We start from the raw sequence: 22005 nt of genomic DNA on the forward strand, positions 1-22005 counted from the left end.
TCCATCCTGCTAGGTCCTGCCGTCCTCCTCACATCTGGCTCTCCCGGTACCAATACATCCCCGGAGGTTGCCCCTGCCACTGGTGGGCCTGCTCGGAGGTCGTGACCTGGTCCCGGTCATTTTCAAGTCCATCCCCACCATCAGGGGCCCTGGTGAAAGCACAGACCGGGACTTAGACTCCACGCTTTGGGTAGGTCTGTCAAGTGGGCTGCCAGGGGCACCACCTGGCGGGTTCTAACAGTACCTTGCGGCCATGACAGAGCCAGGAAGAGGACCGGCGTCCCTAGAGGATATATGCCAGCACCTGGCGACTCTGACCCAGGCCTTCCAGAATTTTCACAGCCGCTGCACCCGGCTTGAGGACCGCATGGAGTCGTTTGCCACCCAGACTCCCCCTGCTCCAAGTTCCGCAACAGCGGAATCACCCGCTGCTCCAGCATCCGGAGCAGTTGCGGCACCCCTAGCTCCCGAACCCCGCGTTCCCCTGCCGGAACGATTCCGTGGAGACCGAAGCCGTTTTCGGGCCTTCCGGAACGCGTGCACTTTATTTTTTGACCTGCAGCCCCGCACGTTTTCCGTCGAGACCGTCAAGGTGGGGTTTATAATCTCTCTCCTTCAGGATGAGCCCCAGGATTGGGCTCACCGCCTGATGGAGAAGCGTGACCCCCATCTCGATTCCGTGACTGAGTTCTTTCAGGCCATGGCCGTCCTATATGACGACCCCCAGCGGGCTGCCTCTGCAGAGGCTACTCTATACTCTCTGCGGCAAGGCCGCCGGGCGGCCGAAGAGTATGCGTCTGATTTCAGGCGTTGGATGGTAGATACCAGATGGAACGATGCGGCATTATGTCACCAGTTCCGCATTGGGCTGTCTGAGTCTCTAAAAGACGAATTAGCACGAGTAGGACTACCGGACTCTCTTGAGAAACTGATAGAGTTGGCCATCCAAATTGACCGCAGACAGAGAGAGCGTCGCCTGGAAAGGAGTAGCCAGGGACAAAGGGTGGCATGGATCCCACCGAGAGAAGCAGCTCCAACCCCAGGGAGCCATGCTCGGAGCACGGAAGCAGGGGACACCTCAGAACCCATGCAACTGGGACTGGCCCGCTCCACTTTATCGGCCGAGCAACGTCAGAGGAGACGATCGCAGAACCTATGTCTGTACTGTGGGGAAGCTGGTCACCAGGTGCGCTCCTGTCCTGCAAAAATGAGTAAGTCCGCTTCCTGTTTTCCTTTACCTACGGAAAGGGGTGACCTATCTAGTTACCTGGCAATACCTGTGTCGTTACAGCTTCCCGGAGGAACCCTGTCGGTGACCGCAATCATTGATTCGGGAGCATGTAGTTGTTTCATTGATCTTACTTTTGCTCACCGGCAAAAGATTCCCCTCCAGACCAAAGAAAGGGGGTTTAACATCTTCCTGGCAGACGGGTCTAGCATAAAGTCGGGAGTGGTGGATCAGGAGACTCCCCCTATTTTTACCACGATGGCTGACCATCATCAGGAGTTCCTCCGTCTGGATGCCATCGCATCCCCCCTTTTCCCAATCATTCTGGGGCTTCCTTGGCTGCGGGCCCATAACCCCCAGGTTGATTGGGAGAAGGGAACGGTTCAGTTTCGGTCACCATACTGCCGGGATCACTGCCACGTCCCAGGGCCCGTGCCTCCCCGGTTTCTCCTATGCATGGATGGTGATATGGATCTGTCTCAGGTTATCCCTCCGGCCTACCACGATTTCTTAGATGTGTTCAGTAAGCGAGGAGCAGACATTCTTCCCCCACACCGTTCCTACGATTGCCCCATAGACCTCCTACCCGGATCTGAGATTTCATTCGGTCGCATTTTTCCTTTATCGGAACTAGAATCAGGGGTTTTGAGGGAGTATATTGATGACAATCTGCGGAAGGGATTTATTCGCCCGTCCACGTCCCCGGCCGGGGCTGGGTTGTTTTTTGTAGAAAAAAAAGACAAATCGTTACGGCCCTGTATTGTCTACCGAGACCTGAATAAAATCACAGTAAAAAATCGCTATCCGTTACCCTTAGTCCCTGAGCTCCTCCAGAGGTTAGGGTCAGCAGCGATTTTTACTAAATTAGACTTGCGGGGGGCATATAACCTTGTACGTATCAGGGAGGGGGATGAATGGAAGACAGCCTTTCGTACGAGATTCGGTCATTTCGAATATTTGGTGATGCCGTTCGGGCTCTGTAACGCACCGGCCACCTTCCAACACTTTATTAACGATGTCTTTCGTGATTTCCTCGATGTCTTCGTGGTTGTCTACCTAGATGACATCCTGATATTTTCACCCTCACTGGAGGCTCATAGGGAGCATGTGGCAAGGGTCCTAACACGTTTACGCCAACACGGGCTTTACGCCAAGGCAGAAAAATGCTGTTTTGAACAGTGTGAAATAACGTTCTTGGGACTGGTCCTCTCTCCCGCGGGGGTCGCGATGGATCCCCAGAAAGTCACGGCGATCTTAGATTGGCCAACACCCACCGATAAGAGGGGGGTACAGCGTTTCATTGGATTCGCAAACTTTTATAGAAAGTTTGTCAGGAACTTCTCAGGGCTGGTCTCCCCAATCACGCAACTGACTAAACAAGGGACTCGTTTTAAATGGACCCCTGAAGCCCAGACCGCGTTCGACACGCTCAAGAAATTGTTTACTTCTGCTCCCATTCTCTGCCATCCAGATTCTTCTCTTCCATATGTTTTGGAAGTGGACGCCTCCGAAAACGCGGTAGGAGCGATTCTTTCCCAAAGGAGTGGTACCAAGGAGTTACTGCATCCCGTGGCGTTTTTCTCCAGGAAGTTGACTCCGGCGGAGCGCACTTACGATATTGGAGATCAGGAACTCCTGGCCATCAAGTCCGCTCTAGAAGAATGGAGGTATCTCCTGGAAGGAGCCACACACCCAATCCTAATATTCACGGATCACAAGAACCTCGAGTATTTAAGGACGGCGAAACGACTGAGACCACGCCAGGCGAGATGGGCTCTTTTCTTCTCTCGGTTTACCTTTCATATAACGTACCGACCTGGGTCTAAAAATACAAAACCAGACGCTCTGTCCCGCATGTTTGAGGACCCCGACGATACGGTGTTACCTGACACAATTTTGCCATCCGGAAGCTTCCTCGTCCTGCAAACGGAACTTCGCTCCAGACTGATTGACGCTTCCGTTGGACTGCCAGTCCCGCCTGGGTCGCCTCAAACTTTCGTCCTGGGGCACTGCCACGACCATCCAATGGCAGGGCACTTTGGGGTGGCGAAGACCCTGGAGCTACTACGGCGCTCATTCTGGTGGCCAAACATGGTCAAAGACTGCGAGCGCTACGTCCAGACCTGTCCCACCTGCCAAAGGAACAAGCCCTCCAGAAGCAAGGCCTGGGGATTGTTGCGTCCATTGCCGATACCCAAACGGGCCTGGCAAATGATTGCCATGGATTTTGTAGTCGAACTCCCACCGTCTCAAGGCTACACTGCTATAATGGTGATCGTGGATCGCTTTTCAAAGATGGCTCATTTCGTGCCCTTGGAAAGAACCCCGTCGGCACCGGAGACTGCACGGATATTCATCAAGGAAGTAGTAAGGCTACATGGGATACCCGAAGACATAGTATCGGATCGGGGAGTCCAGTTCACATCTAGATTCTGGAAAGCCTTATGTGAAGCATTAGGAATCAAACTGTCACTGTCATCTGCTTACCATCCACAGACCAACGGGCAAACAGAAAGGACCAATCAAACATTGGAACAGTACCTCAGATGCTACACCTCCTATCTCCAGGACAACTGGCTAACACTGTTGCCTTCTGCAGAGTTCGCCTATAACAACTCGAGCCACTCAGCGACGGGACAATCACCGTTTTTTACCAATTTCGGATATCATCCTACGTTTCTCCCCGACCTAACGCCCGAAAGTCCGGTACCCGCATCTCAAGATGTCTTGCATTTCTTTTCTGGCAATAACAAAACGATTCAGGAGGCCATCACTAAAGCCCAAGAAGATAGTAAAAAGGCGTTCGACAGGAAGAGAAGAGGAGAGCTGTTGCTCCAGCCGGGGGATCAGGTTTGGTTGGCTACGACCAACTTGAAAATGCTGTGTCCTTCCAGGAAATTAGGACCGAAGTACCTTGGACCGTTTCCAATTAAACGGGTGATCAATGAAGTGGCCTATGAACTTGAGCTCCCGGAGTCTTTCAAAATACACCCGGTGTTCCATGTCTCTCTCCTGAAACCGTCCAGACCGGATTCCTTCCCGGATCGCCAATCCGGACCTCCTGAGGCAGTCGCCATAGGTGACCAGGAGGAATATGAGATAGAAACTATTCTCAGTTGCCGAAAGAGGGGGGGCCAGACGCAGTTCCTGATAAAATGGAAGGGTTATGGCCCTGAGGAGAATTCTTGGGTACCCATCCAGAATGTTCACGCCCCCAGGCTCGTCCGGGAATTTTTTCGTGGCCACCCGCGGTGGAGAGATCAGTGGGGCTCCCGGAGGGTGCCCGTAGGGGGGGGGGCAATGTCAGGGATCGCGGCGTCCTGTCGGCCGGCGCATGCGCACTGGCAACGGCTCACGCCGGGACACAGGCACTAGGTCCCGGCGAGCAGTGGATGACAGGATGCCGCGCATGCGCAGTGGGACCCGCGGGCGCGCCTCGGGCGGCCAATGACAGCCCGGGGGCGCGTCCCGAGCGGCCAATGACAGTGCAGGGCGCAATATTTAAAGATGCCCTGCACTGTCAGTAATTGCCGCAAGGTCTATCTGAGTTCCTGAGTCCTGTACCTGTGTTTTTGACCCTGATTGACCCTGACTACGCTGCCTACTCCTGTGTTGACCCGGATTGTCCTGACTACTCTGCCTTCTCCCATCCTGACCCTCGGCTTGTTTTGACCCCTCTACGGACTGACTTATCCTGCTGACCCTGCGTGTGACCTGACTACTCTCCGCCTGCCGATTCTGTACCTCGCCTACCCCACGGGACCCCCGCTCGTGATCCATCCTGCTAGGTCCTGCCGTCCTCCTCACATCTGGCTCTCCCGGTACCAATACAGCCCCGGAGGTTGCCCCTGCCACTGGTGGGCCTGCTCGGAGGTCGTGACCTGGTCCCGGTCTGTTTCAAGTCCATCCCCACCATCAGGGGCCCTGGTGAAAGCACAGACCGGGACTTAGACTCCACGCTTTGGGTAGGTCTGTCAAGTGGGCTGCCAGGGGCACCACCTGGCGGGTTCTAACAGGGGGATATGATCTCCATGTATAATACATAAGGGGGGATATGATCTCCATGTATAATACATAAGGGGGGATATGATCTCCATGTATAAATACATCAGTGATTCATATAGTGAACTCGGTGTAGAGCTATTCACCCTGAGGTCATCACAGAGGACAAGGGGGCACTCTTTACATCTGGAGGAAAATAAATTTAATCTCTAAACATGGAAAGGTTTCTTCACAGTGAGAGCTGTGAGAATGTGGAATAGACTCCCTTAAGAGTTGGTTCTGGCCAGCTCAGTGGATTGCTTCAAAAAAGTCCTGGATACAGAGAATATAACTGGATATAACATTTATAGGTAAAGTTGAGCCAATGAATATCCGATTGCCTCTCGGGGGGGATCAGGAAGCAATTTTTTCCCCTGCAGGAGCAAATTGGATCGTGCTTTGCTGTTTTTTTTTGCCTTCCTTTGGATCAACTGTGGGTGTAGGATTATAACTTTATTTTTTCTATGGTTGAACTGGATGGACTTCTGTCATTTTTTAGCCAGACTACCTATGTAACTATGTAACCTATGATGGTCCAATGGATGACTGGATGCATACTGTCTTGTGTCCATTTCCATCAGGCTACATCCGATCCATCACCTTTAGATCTGGAAAATGGAAAGAAACACAGTCCTTTGTTGTTTTTTTTTCCAGACCTGGATGGACTCAGAGGTAGTAAGCTGTAAGCCTGTTTATATCTAGCTATCTATAGATTCCTACAGGTCCACCACAGTCCACTGTCAAATTCCAGACAAACTGAATAGGAAACTAATATCTGTCCTGTTCAGCTCTGATTCAATGGGGGATCTGCTCATTGATGAACTGAAAGCAGCGAACCATATGAAAGGTCCCAAAGGGCTTACAAAACTAGCAAATACATTGTTTATACACTGTTGATGGCTTGAACGGTTCTAATGACTAGCGATCCAAACAGTATTGCTGGCTTCACTGAGTCTGTTGACAATAGCACTAGATTAGCAGTGATCAGAACACTAATGCTGGAGTATACTGGTGTGGGATCACTGCAATAGGGAACACTGGGTCTGTTGGCACTAGCATGGCACTGGCATGGCGGTGATCAGAACACTGTTGCTGGCTTGAATAACTTTGCTGAGACCGGAAAGATGAGGAATTAGAACAGTATTACAATGGCACTAGCAGGGGCGGACTGACCATTTGGAAACTCGGGCGCTGCCCGAGGACCCGGGGTCATTAGGGGGCCCCGTGAGATGCCCCTGGTACCTTTTTCATAGGCTTTTTTGAGTTTGGGCAAGAACACAGAGGCCCCATGATCCCCTATTGCCTGGGGGCCCCATGATTTGTCAGTCCGCCCCTGGGCACTAGTGTATACAGAAGTGTAGCTCTAATGCAAACAAATACTGTAGATAGGCTTCTTTTTTTTAAAAAAAAAAAAAGGATTTTGTGAAGGCAAACTGTCATTCCTCTATATTTACCTGTTGAATGAGGTAGGTACAAACCCTGTTCTGTGGAAGAGGAGGATGATTCTCATTTTCTTTGGAGAAATAATTTGAATTCATCAATTCAAACAACTAAATTATATTACTTCAATTTAATATTTACATTTAATGTGTCTTCTGTTTTAGATTTCTCCCATAATTAAAATAACAGTTTTAAAGTGTCACTAAACACGCATCATAAAAAAGACTATCAATAAATGCTGTATTACATGCAGGGGCGGACTTACCATTTAGGCACTTATGCAGGCCATAGATGGGTCGAAAATCGGCCGAAAATTAATCTGAAAGAATAATCAGCTGATTTCCGGATCGTTAGTGGGTGAATTTGTTGGCCATTTTTTGTGATTTTGACACATTTTTTTAATCGGTTATGTTGGAAAAAAACTGGCCGATTTTGATGATCGGACGATTTTCGCTGCAATGATGGGCAAATCGGCCGATCTTTTTACCGATTAAAAAAATGCGCATGAGCCGTGACCTGCAAGAAGAGGAAAAAGAAGCAACAGAAGAAGAAGATGAACACAAAGAAAAAGAAAAACATCTGTATCTATTTGTATCCATTTTGGACACAGATGTTTCTATTCGGATACAAATAGATACAAAGTTGCAACCGCAATACTTTTAAATGTCAAATAGAATAGCAGAGTGTCCCTGCAGAGAGATCCGCTATTATATTTGACATTTAAGTATAGCGGTTGCAACATTGTATCTAATTATATCCAAATAGAAACATCTGTATCCGAAATGGATACAAATAGATACAATGTTGCAACTTTGCTATACTTTTAAATGTCAAATATAATAGCGGAACTTTCTGCAGGGACACTCCACTATTAAATTTGCCGGCCATAGACGGGATGAAAATCAGCTGATTTTTTTTACCAATGGTGGTAACATTGGCTATTTGAACTACCAATTTTTCGTTTTTTTAAAAACAAATGGCTGGTTTTCGCCTCGTCTATGGCCTGCATTAGGCACTGCCCACGGGCCCTGGGTCAGTAGGGGGTTCCATGAGATGCCCTTGTTACCTTTTTATAGGCTTTTTTGGGTGTAGTTTGAGTGTGGGCTAGGACACAGGGGCCTCATGATCCCCTATTGCCTGGGGGCCCCATGAGTTGTCAGTCGGCCCCTGATTGCATGTTGTTCATACTCACTCAGTCACTATGGGATTCATTCTTTGTATTCTGCAAAAATCCTTGTTGATTCTGCTATTCTCTGTCTCCCCCTCCTGTCCGTGTCCTCAGTGCATTTGGGGATTTTGCACAGTGGTGTTGGCAGCTCTGCACATGCTCAGTTTTCAGTGAGTTTCTATACTGAGCATTCCTCCCTCTATCACATTTGAGAAGCCTATAGAGTCTCACATATGGGAGGATACACAGTGGTAAATGACAGCCCACTCCCTCCTTCTTCCTCCATGCCCACTAACCAGCTAAACACAATAGGGGTGGGAAATTACATGTAGATTGATGGAGGCTTCAGCTCCATCTTATTCTAAGACACAGGCTAGAGGGGTGTGACACAGCCTGTGACTATCAGAAATCCGCCCACACCATGTTATTGCTGAAAAATAAAGATTTGATTTCAAATATAAATTTATATGACAATTAAAACATTTTATTGATATTAATTATGTATTTTTACTCTGTATTTCAAAGGCCAATTTTTTTCCTATTCTTTAACATGTGACCAGCAGCAGAGGGCTAGAAGCTCCTCTGATTATGTTTCCTTGCAGACAGGCTGGGAAAGATCTGGGTCATGTGACTGCTGCATATCGATTAGGAAAAAGGTACTTAGATTTTTTTTTTTTTAAATAAAATAATTACAGTGCCATCATCCACATACAGAAATAGAAGGGACAATGCAAATTAAATAGTGTGGTATTATCAGGGGCGGACTGATAACTCATAGGGCCCCTGGGCAATAGGGGATCATGGGGCCCCTGTGTCCTTGCCCACACTCAAACCACACCCAAAAAAGCCTATGAAAGGTACCAGGCGCATCTCATGGGGCCCCCTACTGACCCCGGGCCCTCGGGCAGTGCCTGAGTTCCCAAATGGTCAGTCCGCCCCTGGTTATTAGTATCACTTTAAAGTGTTACTAAACCCAAGACCCTGCATTCACTGATCATCTGATCACATGCACTCTCTAAAGAAAAAAAAAACACCTCCCTAGCAATACACACCAAACTGAGCATGTGCAGAGTGACTCCACACGATATGTCCTTTGAGGAGATAGGAGGGGGACGCTAGAAGAAGGGGAGGATCATAGAAATCAGGATAAAACAGTGAGTATAACAAGCATGCTTTACTGCATATACAGACTGATTTTACTGTTGTGGGTTTAGTAACACATTAAGTGTGTATTCCTGTATATGGACATCGTTTATTCAGTTCCAATCACGTCCCCCGGATGAAGCCACGTGACCCTGTGGTGCAACGCGTTGGGGAGGGGCACTGATGTCACCACGCACCCGATTCCTCGGAACGGCGAGTACAGGCAGTGTGTGTAAAACGCTGAATGAGTTTAAATCTTGTGAGTGCACCATTGGCACAAATAAATATTTATCCCTAATCAAAGATAAGGCACTATCTCTCTTTCTTCTCTCCCCGGTATAAACCTGGAGCAATAGGGAAAGAACATATAGAGCCCATTGAAGGGAGGACCCATATCCTGGATTCACTCATAACAGCATTACCAGGAGTAAGGAGATGAACTATCCAGTCTGCTTTCTACAAAGGAACATACCAGAGTAAACCCACGGTTTTTGGTTTAATATTCCTTTAGCACAAACTATCTGGATTGTATGAGCAGTCGTTTACAGTATATTGAGCAAACCGCAAGTATGATGGGATTCACATCTGATTGAACTCACTTATGAATTGGACATTTATCTGCATAATATTTAATCACTACTTTGATACTAATGTTGGTTTATATTGATTGATATAAATTTTATTTGAGAATTTTTTTCACCATTAAGCAATTTAACGAATTGCTATAAACAGTTCATCATGCACATTTTGTATATATAGACACATATTTACTTAAAGGGCGTGGCGCCATTGTTATAATTTGTTTATTCAGCTGATGAGTTTTTCTCCCTGGAAATGGTCACACTAGTGATGATTTTTATCTGAATCTTGGGATTGCCGCTGGAATGTTTGCACTGTTGAACCTGAAAGACGTATTTATAGCATTTTCACCTTAAATGTACAGTATCTAAATGCTAACATGTCTCTATCTCCTTCTCCAGTAACTGGATTTTTCAAAGTGCCAGAAGTTTCTGGTGAAACAAAAACAACAACACTAAATATAGTAACTACAGCAATGTTCACTACCCCAGAAGACTCTGGTGAATCAGGAACAACATTACAACCAGAGACTGAAATATTCACAGCTCCAGAGGGTTCTGAAAACATAGAAATAACAAAAGTAATATATACGGAGATACACACCAAACCAGAAGGCTCTGGTGAATCAAGAACAACATTACGACCAGAGACTGAAATATTCACAGCTCCAGATGGTTCTGAACACACAGAAATAACAAAAGTAATACATACGGAGATATACACCAAACCACAAGGCTCTGGTGAATCAAGAACAACATTACGACCAGTGACTGAAATATTCACAGCTCCAGAGGGTTCTGAACACACAGAAATAACAAAAGTAATACATACGGAGATATACACCAAACCAGAAGGCTCTGGCAATATTAAAAGCACACTCCAAACTGTAACAGATGTTTTCACAACGCTGGAAGAGTCTGGTGAAACAGAAAGTACACCACAAACAGATACAGAAGTATTTACAACACCAGAAGGATCTGTAGGCATTGAGACGACCTCTCAAATATCTACTGAAGTCTACACGACACCTGAAGGCTCTGGAGAAGAACACTCAACACAAGAGACAGTTACTGAAATTCTCACAACACCTGAAGGATCTGTAGGCATTGAGACGACCTTTCAAATATCTACTGAAGTCTATACAACACCTGAAGGCTCTGGAGAAGAACACTCAACACAAGAGACAGTTACTGAAATGTTCACAACACCTGAAGGATCTGGAGAGATGCCAACAACCCAGCACACAGTTACTGAAATATTTACTACACCAGAAGGCTCGGTAGAGGGTTCTGGAGACCTTGAGACAACACCTCCAACTTCTACTGAAATATTTACAACACCTGAAAGCTCTGGTGAAGCAGAAACAACACAGTCACCAGTAACTCCAGTTTTCACAACCACAGAAGGCTCTGGAGAAGGTTCTGGAAGTATTGAGACTACTCCAGTAACAGTGACAGAAACAATAACAACACCAGAAGATTCTGGTGAAATAGAAACAACATCACTGTCAGTAACTGAAGTTTTCACAACACCAGAAGGCTCTGGAGACATTAGTTCTACACCAGAAACAGCAACAGAAATGTTCCCAACACCAGAGGGGTCAGGAGAAATTGAAACAACACTTCAAACAACTACAGCAATGTTAACTGCCCCAGAAGGCTCTGGTGAACCAGGAACAACATTACATCCAATGACTGAAATGTTTACAACTCCAGAGGATTCTGGAAACATAGAAGTAACAAAAGAAATAGTAACGGAGATATACACCAACCCAGAAGGCTCTGGTGATATTAAAAGCACACTCCAGTCTGTAACAGATGTTTTTCCAACACCCGAAGGCTCAGGAGAGGGTTCTGGGGACATTGAGACAACACCACAAACAGTTACAGTAGCATTTACAACACCTGATAGCTCTGGTGAAACAGAAACAACAATGTCATTGGTAACTGAAGTTTTCACAACATCAGAAGGTTCTGGAGAAGTTTCAGGAGAAGGTTCAGGAGAAGGTTCTGGAGAAGGTTCAGGAGAAGGTTCTGGAGAAGGTTCGGGACAAGGTTCAGGAGAAGGTTCAGGAGAAGGTTCTGGAGAAGGTTCAGGACAAGGTTCTGGAGAAGGTTCAGGAGAAGGTTCTGGAGAAGGTTCAGGAGAAGGTTCTGGAGAAGGTTCAGGACAAGGTTCTGGAGAAGGTTCGGGAGAAGGTTCAGGAGAAGGTTCGGGAGAAGGGTCAGGAGAAGGTTCTGGAGAAAGTTCTGGAGAAGGTTCAGGAGAAAGTTCAGGAGAAGGTTCTGGAGAAGGTTCAGGAGAAGGTTCAGGACAAGGTTCAGGAGAAGGTTCAGGAGAAGGTTCAGGACAAGGTTCAGGAGAAGGTTCAGGAGAAGGTTCAGGACAAGGTTCGGGAGAAGGGTCAGGAGAAGGTTCTGGAGAAAGTTCTGGAGAAGGTTCAGGAGAAAGTTCAGGAGAAGGTTCAGGACAAGGTTCAGGAGAAGGTTCAGGAGAAGGTTCAGGAGAAGGTACAGGACAAGGTTCAGGAGAAGGTTCAGGAGAAGGTTCAGGACAAGGTTCAGGAGAAGGTTCAGGAGAAGGTTCTGGAGAAGGTTCAGGAGAAGGTTCTGGAGAAGGTTCAGGAGAAGGTTCAGGACAAGGTTCAGGAGAAGGTTCAGGACAAGGTTCAGGAGAAGGTTCAGGACAAGGTTCAGGAGAAGGTTCAGGACAAGGTTCTGGAGAAGGTTCAGGACAAGGTTCTGGAGAAGGTTCAGAAGAAGGTTCAGGAGAAAGTTCTGGAGAAGGTTCTGGAGAAGGTTCAGGACAAGGTTCTGGAGAAGGTTCAGGAGAAGGTTCTGGAGAAAGTTCAGGAGAAGGTTCTGGAGAAGGTTCTGGAGAAGGTTCAGGAGAAGGTTCAGGAGAAGGTTCTGGAGAAAGTTCAGGACAAGGTTCTGGAGAAGGTTCAGGAGAAGGTTCCGGAGAAGGTTCTGGAGAAGGTTCTGGAGAAAGTTCTGGAGAAGGTTCTGGAGAAAGTTCAGGAGAAGGTTCTGGAGAAGGTTCTGGAGAAGGTTCAGGAGAAGGTTCAGGAGAAGGTTCTGGAGACATTAAGACCACACCACAAACTGTAACAGATATTTTAACAACACCAGAAGGTTCTGGTGAAATGGAGACTACACCACAAAAGTCTACACATGCTTCAACAACACCTGAAGGATCTGGAGATTTACCAACAACACCACAGAAAGTCACTGAGAGAATCACAACTCCTGAAGGCTCTGGGGAAATTGAGACATTTACGCCAACTATAGAGGTCACTCACCTAATAAGCAGGACATCATCCACTGGGTTTCTGTCCAGTGCACCTCTGCCAACAGCCTCTGAAAGTATGATTCCACTTACCAGTATTGAAGTAACCACTGTCAGTGGACAAATAACCACATTTTTACCATCCACAATTTCAAAAACCTCATCTCAAACAACTATATCTCTAATAACCACACCAACAACTGTAACTCCAACCACCATATCTCCAACAACCACAACTCCATCAACTACACTTCCAACTGTATCTCCAACCACCATATCTCCAACAACCACAACTCTAACAACCACAACTCCATCAACTACACTTCCAACAACCATGACTCCAACAACTGTATCTCCAACTACCACATCTCCAACAACCACAACTCCAACAACCACAACTCCATCAACTATACCTCCAACAACCATGACTCCAACAACCATATCTCCAACAACTGTATCTTCCACATCTACACCTCCAGCAACCTCATCTCCAACAACCACAACAAGACCTGTTGGCCCAACAGCATGTAAGCAATTTTATATTTTTGTTGTATTACCAAATTATTATACATCAAGAAAAGACAAAGAGTCAAGAAGGGGTTTTCCTAGTGTAGTAGTTTTTTTGTTTTTTTTAAAGGTTTTTATTTATATTTTTTTTATTTTCCTTATGGTTACAAAACAGAAGCCATCCAGCACAGGTAATGGCAAAGAGGTCGGCTGTGCAGAGCCTAGCAAACAAATAAAAAAACATTAAAACTGATGCCGTTGTTACATCCCAGACATGACCATAAGAGAGAAATGCAGGGAGACCCCATATGTTTAACAAGTATTGCAGCTGACCATAAAAAGAAGAACAACACATTTCCAACCAGCAGTCACTCACAGTCACACACACAATCCTACCCATGTTCTCTGCAGGCTCAGAAGACAGCATATAGACAAATAAACAATGCAGACATTAAATAGGGGATTGTGAAGCAGACAAGTCAGCGGTTTGAGAAGCTGGGATATCCAGCCAAGGCTGCCACACTCTAGTAAATGTTTTTTACGTAGGCAGTGCCTGATAAATTAAGCGACAAGCATATGTCACCATAGGTGGAGAGGGGTCTTTCCAATGCAGTAGAATTGCCTTTTTGGCATAAAAGTAGATCAGATGAAACATAATACAGTTACAGGTGAGAGGAACATATTCATCAAGAACACCCAGGACACACCACTGGAGTCCACGGAGCCCGCAGGCCCAGGTGAATTACCAACATATCAAACAATTCAGCCAAAAATGGAGACAATTTAGGGCAGGGCCAAAACATATGTGAAATATTTGCTGACCCGGACATCAGGAAACTTCCAATGCCATATATCTACATAGTTGTAGGCTGCACACCAGTTAGCTAACAATCTGCTGTCACATGAAAGAGGTTTCAGTATATCAGCGTAGGATCCAACACTGCATTAACAACTTGAAGACTGCCCTATAGCAGTTTTACTGCTACAGGGCGGCCCTCCTGTGTAAAATCAGGTATATATACATCATTTTGCACTTCCGGCTCACAGGGGCACAGGCACGCCAGGCGGATAGCTCCTGCTGTGAACTGTCAGAAGCTGATCTCTGAATCCCAGTGGATGGATGTTCGCCTGCACCTGAATAACATCAGGCAGGGAGGAACAACAGAGCTCTGCCTATGTTTACATAGGCAGAGCTCTGTTTGGACAGGGGGGAGTGATCGATCGTGTGTCAGAGCAGAGCTGGGAACACGATCCATCACTTCTCTTGTACCAACACCACCTAGTGTACACCAAACACAAAGCTAGGCAAATACTTAACCCTTTGATCACCCTAGATGTTAACCGCTTATTAGTACAGTGATCAGTGTACAGGGGCGGACTGACAACTCATGGGGCCCCCAGGCAATAGGGGATCATGGGGCCCCTGTGTCCTTGCCCAAACTCAAAAAAGCCTATGAAAAAGGTACCAGGGGCATCTCATGGGGCCCCCTACTGACCATGGGCCCTTGGGCAGTGCCTGAGTTTCCAAATGGTCAGTCCGCCCCTGTCAGTGTATATTTCTAGCACTGGTCACTGTACTAGTGTCACTGGTTCCCGCAAAGTGTCAGTTAGTGTAAAGTCCTACATAGTCGCTGATCTCCTCCATTATTAGTATAAATAAATAAATTTTAAAAATCCTTGTGCACAAACTAATCAATATACGCTTGTCGGGATTTTTTTTACCAAAAATATGTAGCAGAATACATTTTGGCCTAAATTTATGAAGAAATAGGATTTTTAACATTTTTAATTGGATGTTTTATAACAGAATATAAAAATTAAGATAACCCTGTCATCTTGACTAAGGGAATCTGGCAGTGAAGCCTTGAGGCTCAATAAAGGGATTACTTGGCCTGGATGCTCCAGTCTGACATATTCTGCATAAGTCACCTTCCTCTTCCTCCGAGTCCTCTAACAGGAGACTCTCTTTAATTTTCTTCAGCTTCTCAGGATCCCTTAAGGAATCTTAAGACTTTTCACTTTCTTGTCCATCACTTGTTCTACATGAGGGAACAATATCTACAGTTATCATGACATTGTCCAATAGGGAACTTCCTTGCGGCTTCACTGCTGGTTTCCTACTGCGCATGCGTGAAGCGGGCTGCACTTTGTGGATGAGCCGCAGTCCTCTGTGACCTGTGAAGTGTCCCAGAGAGCTGTGGGGGACCGAACTTCCAACCCAGAAGTAGAATTGGGTACCTGTAAAAAACAGATATCCACTCCCTCCTCCACCTAAAAGGTGCCAAATGTGGCAGCGGAGGGGGAGGAGGAGGCAGATAAGCGTAGCTGCTGGTCCCAGGAAAGTGGTTACGATGGCTTGACACACTGTGCGGCCGTGTGCACAAAGTCTTAATGCTTGTTCAGAAATAGCGTATTGTACATGATCTTGGCACAGGTTCACTTTAAATATCTAAATACACCTCATAGGGTGTTAATAAATAAGGTGCTAATAAATAATAACCTACAGGCACACTGTAAAGAAATTATTTAAAGCTGCATTTATTTATTGCATGCAAATGACTGCTTACAGAAGTTACAATTTTAGTACCAGCCCAGTCCACTTGCTGGCAAGACCTATGACCTGCTGTCATGTAAAGCTCTACAGGTCATGATATTGATGTTTTGTGACATCTATGATGATCTTACTATTGCTGGGTTCTCCACTACCACATTTGAAACATTCCAATATTGTTTTATGTACTGTTAGGCTCAAAATGCTCAACCTCCAAAAGCCCACACTACACTAATATGTAAGCAAAGTAGGACAGCTGATGGACTGTTGTTGGGCTTTCAGGTCCTTTCATGAATACGCCAGTTTAGACAAGAGCAAAATAGTGACAAAATGTGTTCCACTGATTCAGATCGCATTATTTTGCCTAGCATGTTAGTAAAAAAATAAAAAGATCTAAAGGTTGATTTACCAACTTTTTAAATGCGCAGTGGAATGGAGGACTGGTTGACCTCAGGGGCAGTAGATGAATGCACTGTACTTATAACATTAATAAAAAAGACTAGAAAAGCTACAATTTCTGGGGAAATTGTGTGAAGTGTTCTTGCCTCCACCAGTAGTCTAGGGCTTGAAAATGAGGGAGTGATGGCAGTTTAGAAATCATGTCCTGATTTTTCAGCTCACGCTCTAGCTTTTGTCACTCTGCTGCCTGCTCACAAACCTGGGTTCCTATGGAAACTCACTCTACAGCAAGGGCAGAAAAGAGCGGTTAAAAACAAACTCTATTCAACTTGCTCACTTCACTGGCGGTTGCCATCTTCAAACGGTTAAATTATAAATCCTACACCAAAGAGCTTTATATTGTGAGAATCACAAGACCTAGACCTACATTTTGATACATAGTATATCTCTAAAATATTAAAAATGAAGGCACAGTCGCAGTTTAGCAATTGCCCTTCAAATTTGAGGTGGCTAGAGTAGAGTTTCAATGAATGTCAATGGGCAGCGTGAGTTGCAAACAAATGGTCATATTGTGAAAACTATCAGGACTATGGCTTAGCCGTGGACATTTTTAGTGGCAGCAGGGATAGCTGAACGTTTTGTTATAAGATTTGTGTAGGTGGGTCTGAAAATGAGGGAGTGATGGCAGTTTAGAAATCATGTCCTGATTTTTCAGCTCACACTCTAGCTTTTGTCAGCACCCACTCTAGTTTTGAACATTCTGCCATTCATTCCTATGGGACCAATTTCACCACAAAAACGCCGATATTTTGTGAACCATTCAGCGAAACGTTCCACAAAGTAATAGCACACCAATTGGGAACAATCCGCACGTTTTGGTGTATTACTGTCTATGTAGTGTAAAAACTGTGGGAGGAGTTAGGGTGGTAAATTTGGCTATAATAATAAGAATATATATGTGAGATAACAGTAAGTGGTCTTGCCATGCAAGAACACTTAATAACAAATAATATATGGTGGCATCAAAAAATTTCAAGACTAGTTTTGTAACACACCAACAGAGGGCAGCACCAACCTTCATAAAACAGTGTGCCAAAAGACAGCATCCTGTGTACATCGGGAGCTGTGCAATTGGTGCTATTCTGACCATGTGCATTACCATGTCTGCTATTTAATCACGGACAGCAAGTTAGAACAAAGAGCAAACATGACATTCTATGTGAAACTGGGCAAATCTGCCACAGAGACATTTGATATGATTCGACAAGTTTACAGTCATTACAGTCATTCAAGGTGTTTTGAGTGGCATGCATGCTTCAGAGCAGGAGAACATCACTGGAAGAAGATGAGAGATCAAGAAGACCTTCAATGAGTTTAGCCCCGAAAATGCCCTCTTGCCTAAGATCCAGCTCCAAGGTTGCCATTTTGACAACACTGAGGAGATCCAGCAATTTGCCCAGTTTCAAAAGAAGAAAAATCATATACTAGAAAAACATCTAATTCTAGCAAAAGCGGGTTCACCAGGACAGGAAGTGAAGGGAATCTCCCCAAAACAGATGTAGGCTGCAAAAACAATCCTGACAATGGTTCTAACCCTGAATCCAAATCCAAGCTTTAAAAACTTGTAAGCTCACCAATAAAAGTTTTTTTACACATTTCACATCTGAATCATGTTGTACTAAGTTGTGCCTATTTAATAGTTTTGAATTGTTTCCCTAGCCATTTGTCGAAATGGAGGTTACTATGATGGAATTAAATGTATTTGTCCAGAAGACTACTTTGGAGAAGTTTGTGAGACTTTCATAGGTGACAGAGTTGTCATTGGTAAGTCCTTCCAAAATGGTTAAACTATTGGCTTGAAAACAACAAACATGCAACTATATCGTGTGAACTTTTTACAAAATGTTTTATTTATGTCTATTTTTTTCAATTATAGTGCATACTGTCTCAATAACATTTTTACTTTACTTTGCTTGCTTTCAATTTTGAAATAAATAAAATACACTAAAAAAACACACAAATACATTTTCTATCCTTTAACTTGTTTTTTGTGCTATTTAATGTTCTTTCCACAGAAAAATTAGAAAAAAAAGTCAAATAAAATGACTGCACACAAATATTCGATTTATGTTCTTCTGTAGCCCAAAGTTGGCTGATATCTATATATCTGACTATCGTGCCCATCAGCTGACAGACAGAGCCACTTCAGGCTCAGGAAGGAACCTGACAATATTGCTTGAATCCTCCCAACTGTCTGATTGACAGGTGGCTCCATCTTTTGGCACAGGACTGAGAGTTGGAGCCAGCCACGCCTGGTTCCTTCCCAGCTTGGTGCTCGCCCTGGGTACAGTGACCCACAGTACAATTACTGCTCTCCACTCAAAGCAAACCAAGAGCTGAGTGATCAGCAGTCATGATCACTCAGTTCAGTCTTAAGGTGGGAATACACGACACACGAAAATCGACCGATTGGTCATCCAACGACCGAGAGGCATTTGTTCGTTGGTCAAATCGTGGCCCACATTAACCAATCTAAAAAAATTGTTCGTCGGGCAATACGTAGTGTTGACGTCTTCCGTACAAGTGGAAGTGATGCGGTGTGCGTGTGACCTTGTAGCCACGCCCTTCCGGCCAGAACGATCGATATACACAACAATGACCAGCAATGAGTATAATATTGTTTATTACATGACCTATATACATAAATAGTGATACATAAAATATAATCTGCAGAACTCTGCTTTCATGATCTCATTGGGCCGATCTACTTTTAACATTTGGATTTTTAGTTCGTGTTTACGAAGATTCCTTGGACATAAACATCCGGGTCATCTTCTGTTTCCGCTCATGCGTGAAAGCGCTTGATAGATTTTTTTTCGTACGACCGTCATACCACCACATAGAAAATCGATCGTTCATTTGCAAAACAACATTTTTTTCTGTTGTTTAACTGGATTTTTTCATTCACAATATTGTTATCGGTTAAAACATCCTGCTCATCAATGAAGAGAAAATCGTTCCATCAGTGGTTCCTCAAAATTTTTCGTACGATTTTCTTATCGTGTGTACAGGGCATTAGAGCCAGCAAGGGGCAGCTGCAGTGTCACAAAGATTTTGCAGCATGGAGGTGAGTATGTAGATTTGTTTCTTTTATAATCCCAAACTTTTCCTTTAATACCTCATAAGCATTAAGGCATCTCCCAGGCATGTAAGTTAAATGATTGCTTTTCCAATGTCACACTCAAAGCTGCATTAACCTCCTTAGCGGTATTCCTGAGTGTAGCTCGGGGTAAAATTTCAATACCAAGAGCGGTAACCCCGAGCTACACTCGGGCTTACCATGCGGCGTTCTCTGGGGGTCCCTGCAGCACTTACCTTGTCCTTCGCTCCCACGATGTGTCCCCTCCAGCGTCCCCGGCCATCTCCTCCGGCCGATGCCGGCATCTGGCTTCTGTGTTTGGTCAAATTTGAAATTTTTAAAAAATTTCATTTTTGCTGTCATTGCTGTTTCAATGCATTTCACATACATTTTGTCCCGAGTGCTTTGTCCGGCGCCCTGCCTGCATTTTGACTGTTCTTTCTGCCTGGAAACTTAGAAAAGTCCATGGCGTCCAAAAAGCGTCCCTTTAGGTCAAAAGCGGTTTTAGACCGGCTAGAGAACAGCGATAGTAAATCAGAACCACTTGCAGAATTGAGTGATAATGATTCATGGGGGAAATTCGTTATCAGACACTGAAAATGATTTTGCAACTTTGCTCAGTGATGTACGAATTTGCCTCTGTATTTCAAATTTCAGTGTTTTTGGTTTGATTATATTATTGAATTAAATTTATTATTATTATATTATTATTTTTTATGATTATTTATTAAATTATAATTTATTATTTCGTGTTCCAAGTTTTATCATATCCGGAATGTTTACTAGACTCTTGTTCGGACAGATTTCAGTGAGTTATTCCTAAAAATTACAGCCTACAATAAAAAACTACATATTTCCATGCAAAAAAATGGTACCGCTTTCAGCACAAAAAATCGGAAAGAATCATACCGCCGAGGAGGTTAATTCTTTCTTTGGTTATTTTTACCAAAGAAATGTAGCAGAATACATTTTGGCCTATATTTATGAAGAACGATTTTTTATTTGAAAAATGTTTGTAACAGAAACTAAGAAAAGCAAGTTTGTTTGCTTTTTTTTTTTTGCTAAAAAAAAAATCAGTAGTGAATAAATACCACCAGAAGAAAGCTCTATTTCTCTCAAAAAAATATTAAAATGTAATTTAGGAACAATGTTTCAAGTAATTAGCATTCAAAGTGTGATAGAGCTGAAATATGAAAACTGACCTGGGCAGGAAGGGGGTGAAAATGTCCAGTATCAAAGTAGTTAAAGGATAACTAAAGGCAAAACTTTTTGTTTTTTTAAGTTTTAGATAGAGTAGAGAGGAATTAGGACCCCTGTCAAGTTTTTATTGCTGTCTGTGCCCCATTAGTGAGATTCACCCTCTCTAAAAAAGAACAGAAAATCCCAAATTTTGGGTTGCCCCCAGAACAGTAATAGAGTGGAAATCTTCAAAATGGGAAACTAGTTCTGGTGACCTAGAAGGGGGGGGAATTCCCCTAATTTGCAATGATTTCCCTTCACTTCCTGGTTTGGCTATTGGACAGGAAGTGAAGGGAAATCCCCTCAATGGGACACAGATGGCAAAAAAAACCTGACAGGGGTTAGATCCTCCCTTACACTATCCAAAATTAAATAAAATATGGTTTGCCTTTAGTTCTACTTTAAAGGGAAACTATATAGCATTTTAGTGAGTATCTGTTCTAATCTGTTTTTTTGCATCCCTACTTGGTAGTACATTTTTTTTGGAACCTATATATTTTACATGCATGCTGTTGTGTAGTTTAGGCATCTTTTAGCTCTACTAAACTAAAATCCAAGCATGAATATGTAATACTCACTTATAGCTCCTCCACTGTACATACACCGCGTTCCTCTCCAGGTTTCCATCTCACTGAGAAGGGTGCCTGCATGGAGAGAACCATCCCGACATACTTACAAGGCAAACAGGAATCCAAACCGCCACACACCAGAGAAAGCCCGTGTATCAGATAGATGAAAAGCAGCTGCTGTCCCGCTCCATCCAGGCCATGCTCCGATGCATTTCACTCCACCCACTGGGCTTAAACCTCAATGACTAATGCAGGCCATAGATGGGGAGAAAACCGGCCGATTTTTCTTTAAAAAAATGAAACATCAGTCGTTCAAGCGGCTGACGTTACCAGGAACGGTAAAAAAAATCAGCCAATTTTCATCCCGTCTACAGCCGGAAAAAAAGTGTCCCTGCAGAGGGCTCCGCTATTTCTTTGACAGTTCCTTGACATTTATAGCGGTTGCAACAATGTATCTATTTGTATCCATTTTGGATACAGATGTTTTTCTTCGGAAACAAATAGATACATTGTTGCAACCACTATAAATGTCAAGGAACTGTCAAAGAAATAGCGGAGCTCTCTGCAGGGACACTTTTTGCCGGACTGGAATTCTTCTTCTTCATCATCCTCTTCTTCTTCTGCCTCTTCTTCTTCCTCTTCTTCTTCATCCTCTTCTTCATCTTCTTCATCCTCTTCTTCATCTTCTTCTTCATCCTCTTCTTCATCCTCTTC

General features: G+C 44.5%; 1 protein-coding gene across 1 annotated transcript in view; it reads left to right on the forward strand.

Annotated features, from left to right (window-relative positions):
• Positions 1-9978: 9978 nt before the first annotated feature.
• The window catches only part of LOC149453963 (uncharacterized), a 39711-nt gene continuing 27684 nt past the window's right edge, over positions 9979-22005 (forward strand). Inside the window, exons 1-2 of the mRNA XM_089687996.1 lie at positions 9979-13414; positions 18064-18168. Coding sequence (XP_089544122.1) covers positions 9979-13414; positions 18064-18168 — 3541 coding nt within the window. The remainder of the gene's footprint in view (positions 13415-18063; positions 18169-22005) is intronic.

Source organism: Staurois parvus, unplaced genomic scaffold (assembly GCF_062004578.1).
Source record: "Staurois parvus isolate SC_StPar_1 unplaced genomic scaffold, SC_StPar_1.0 ptg000444l, whole genome shotgun sequence".
Lineage (NCBI taxonomy): Eukaryota > Metazoa > Chordata > Amphibia > Anura > Ranidae > Staurois > Staurois parvus.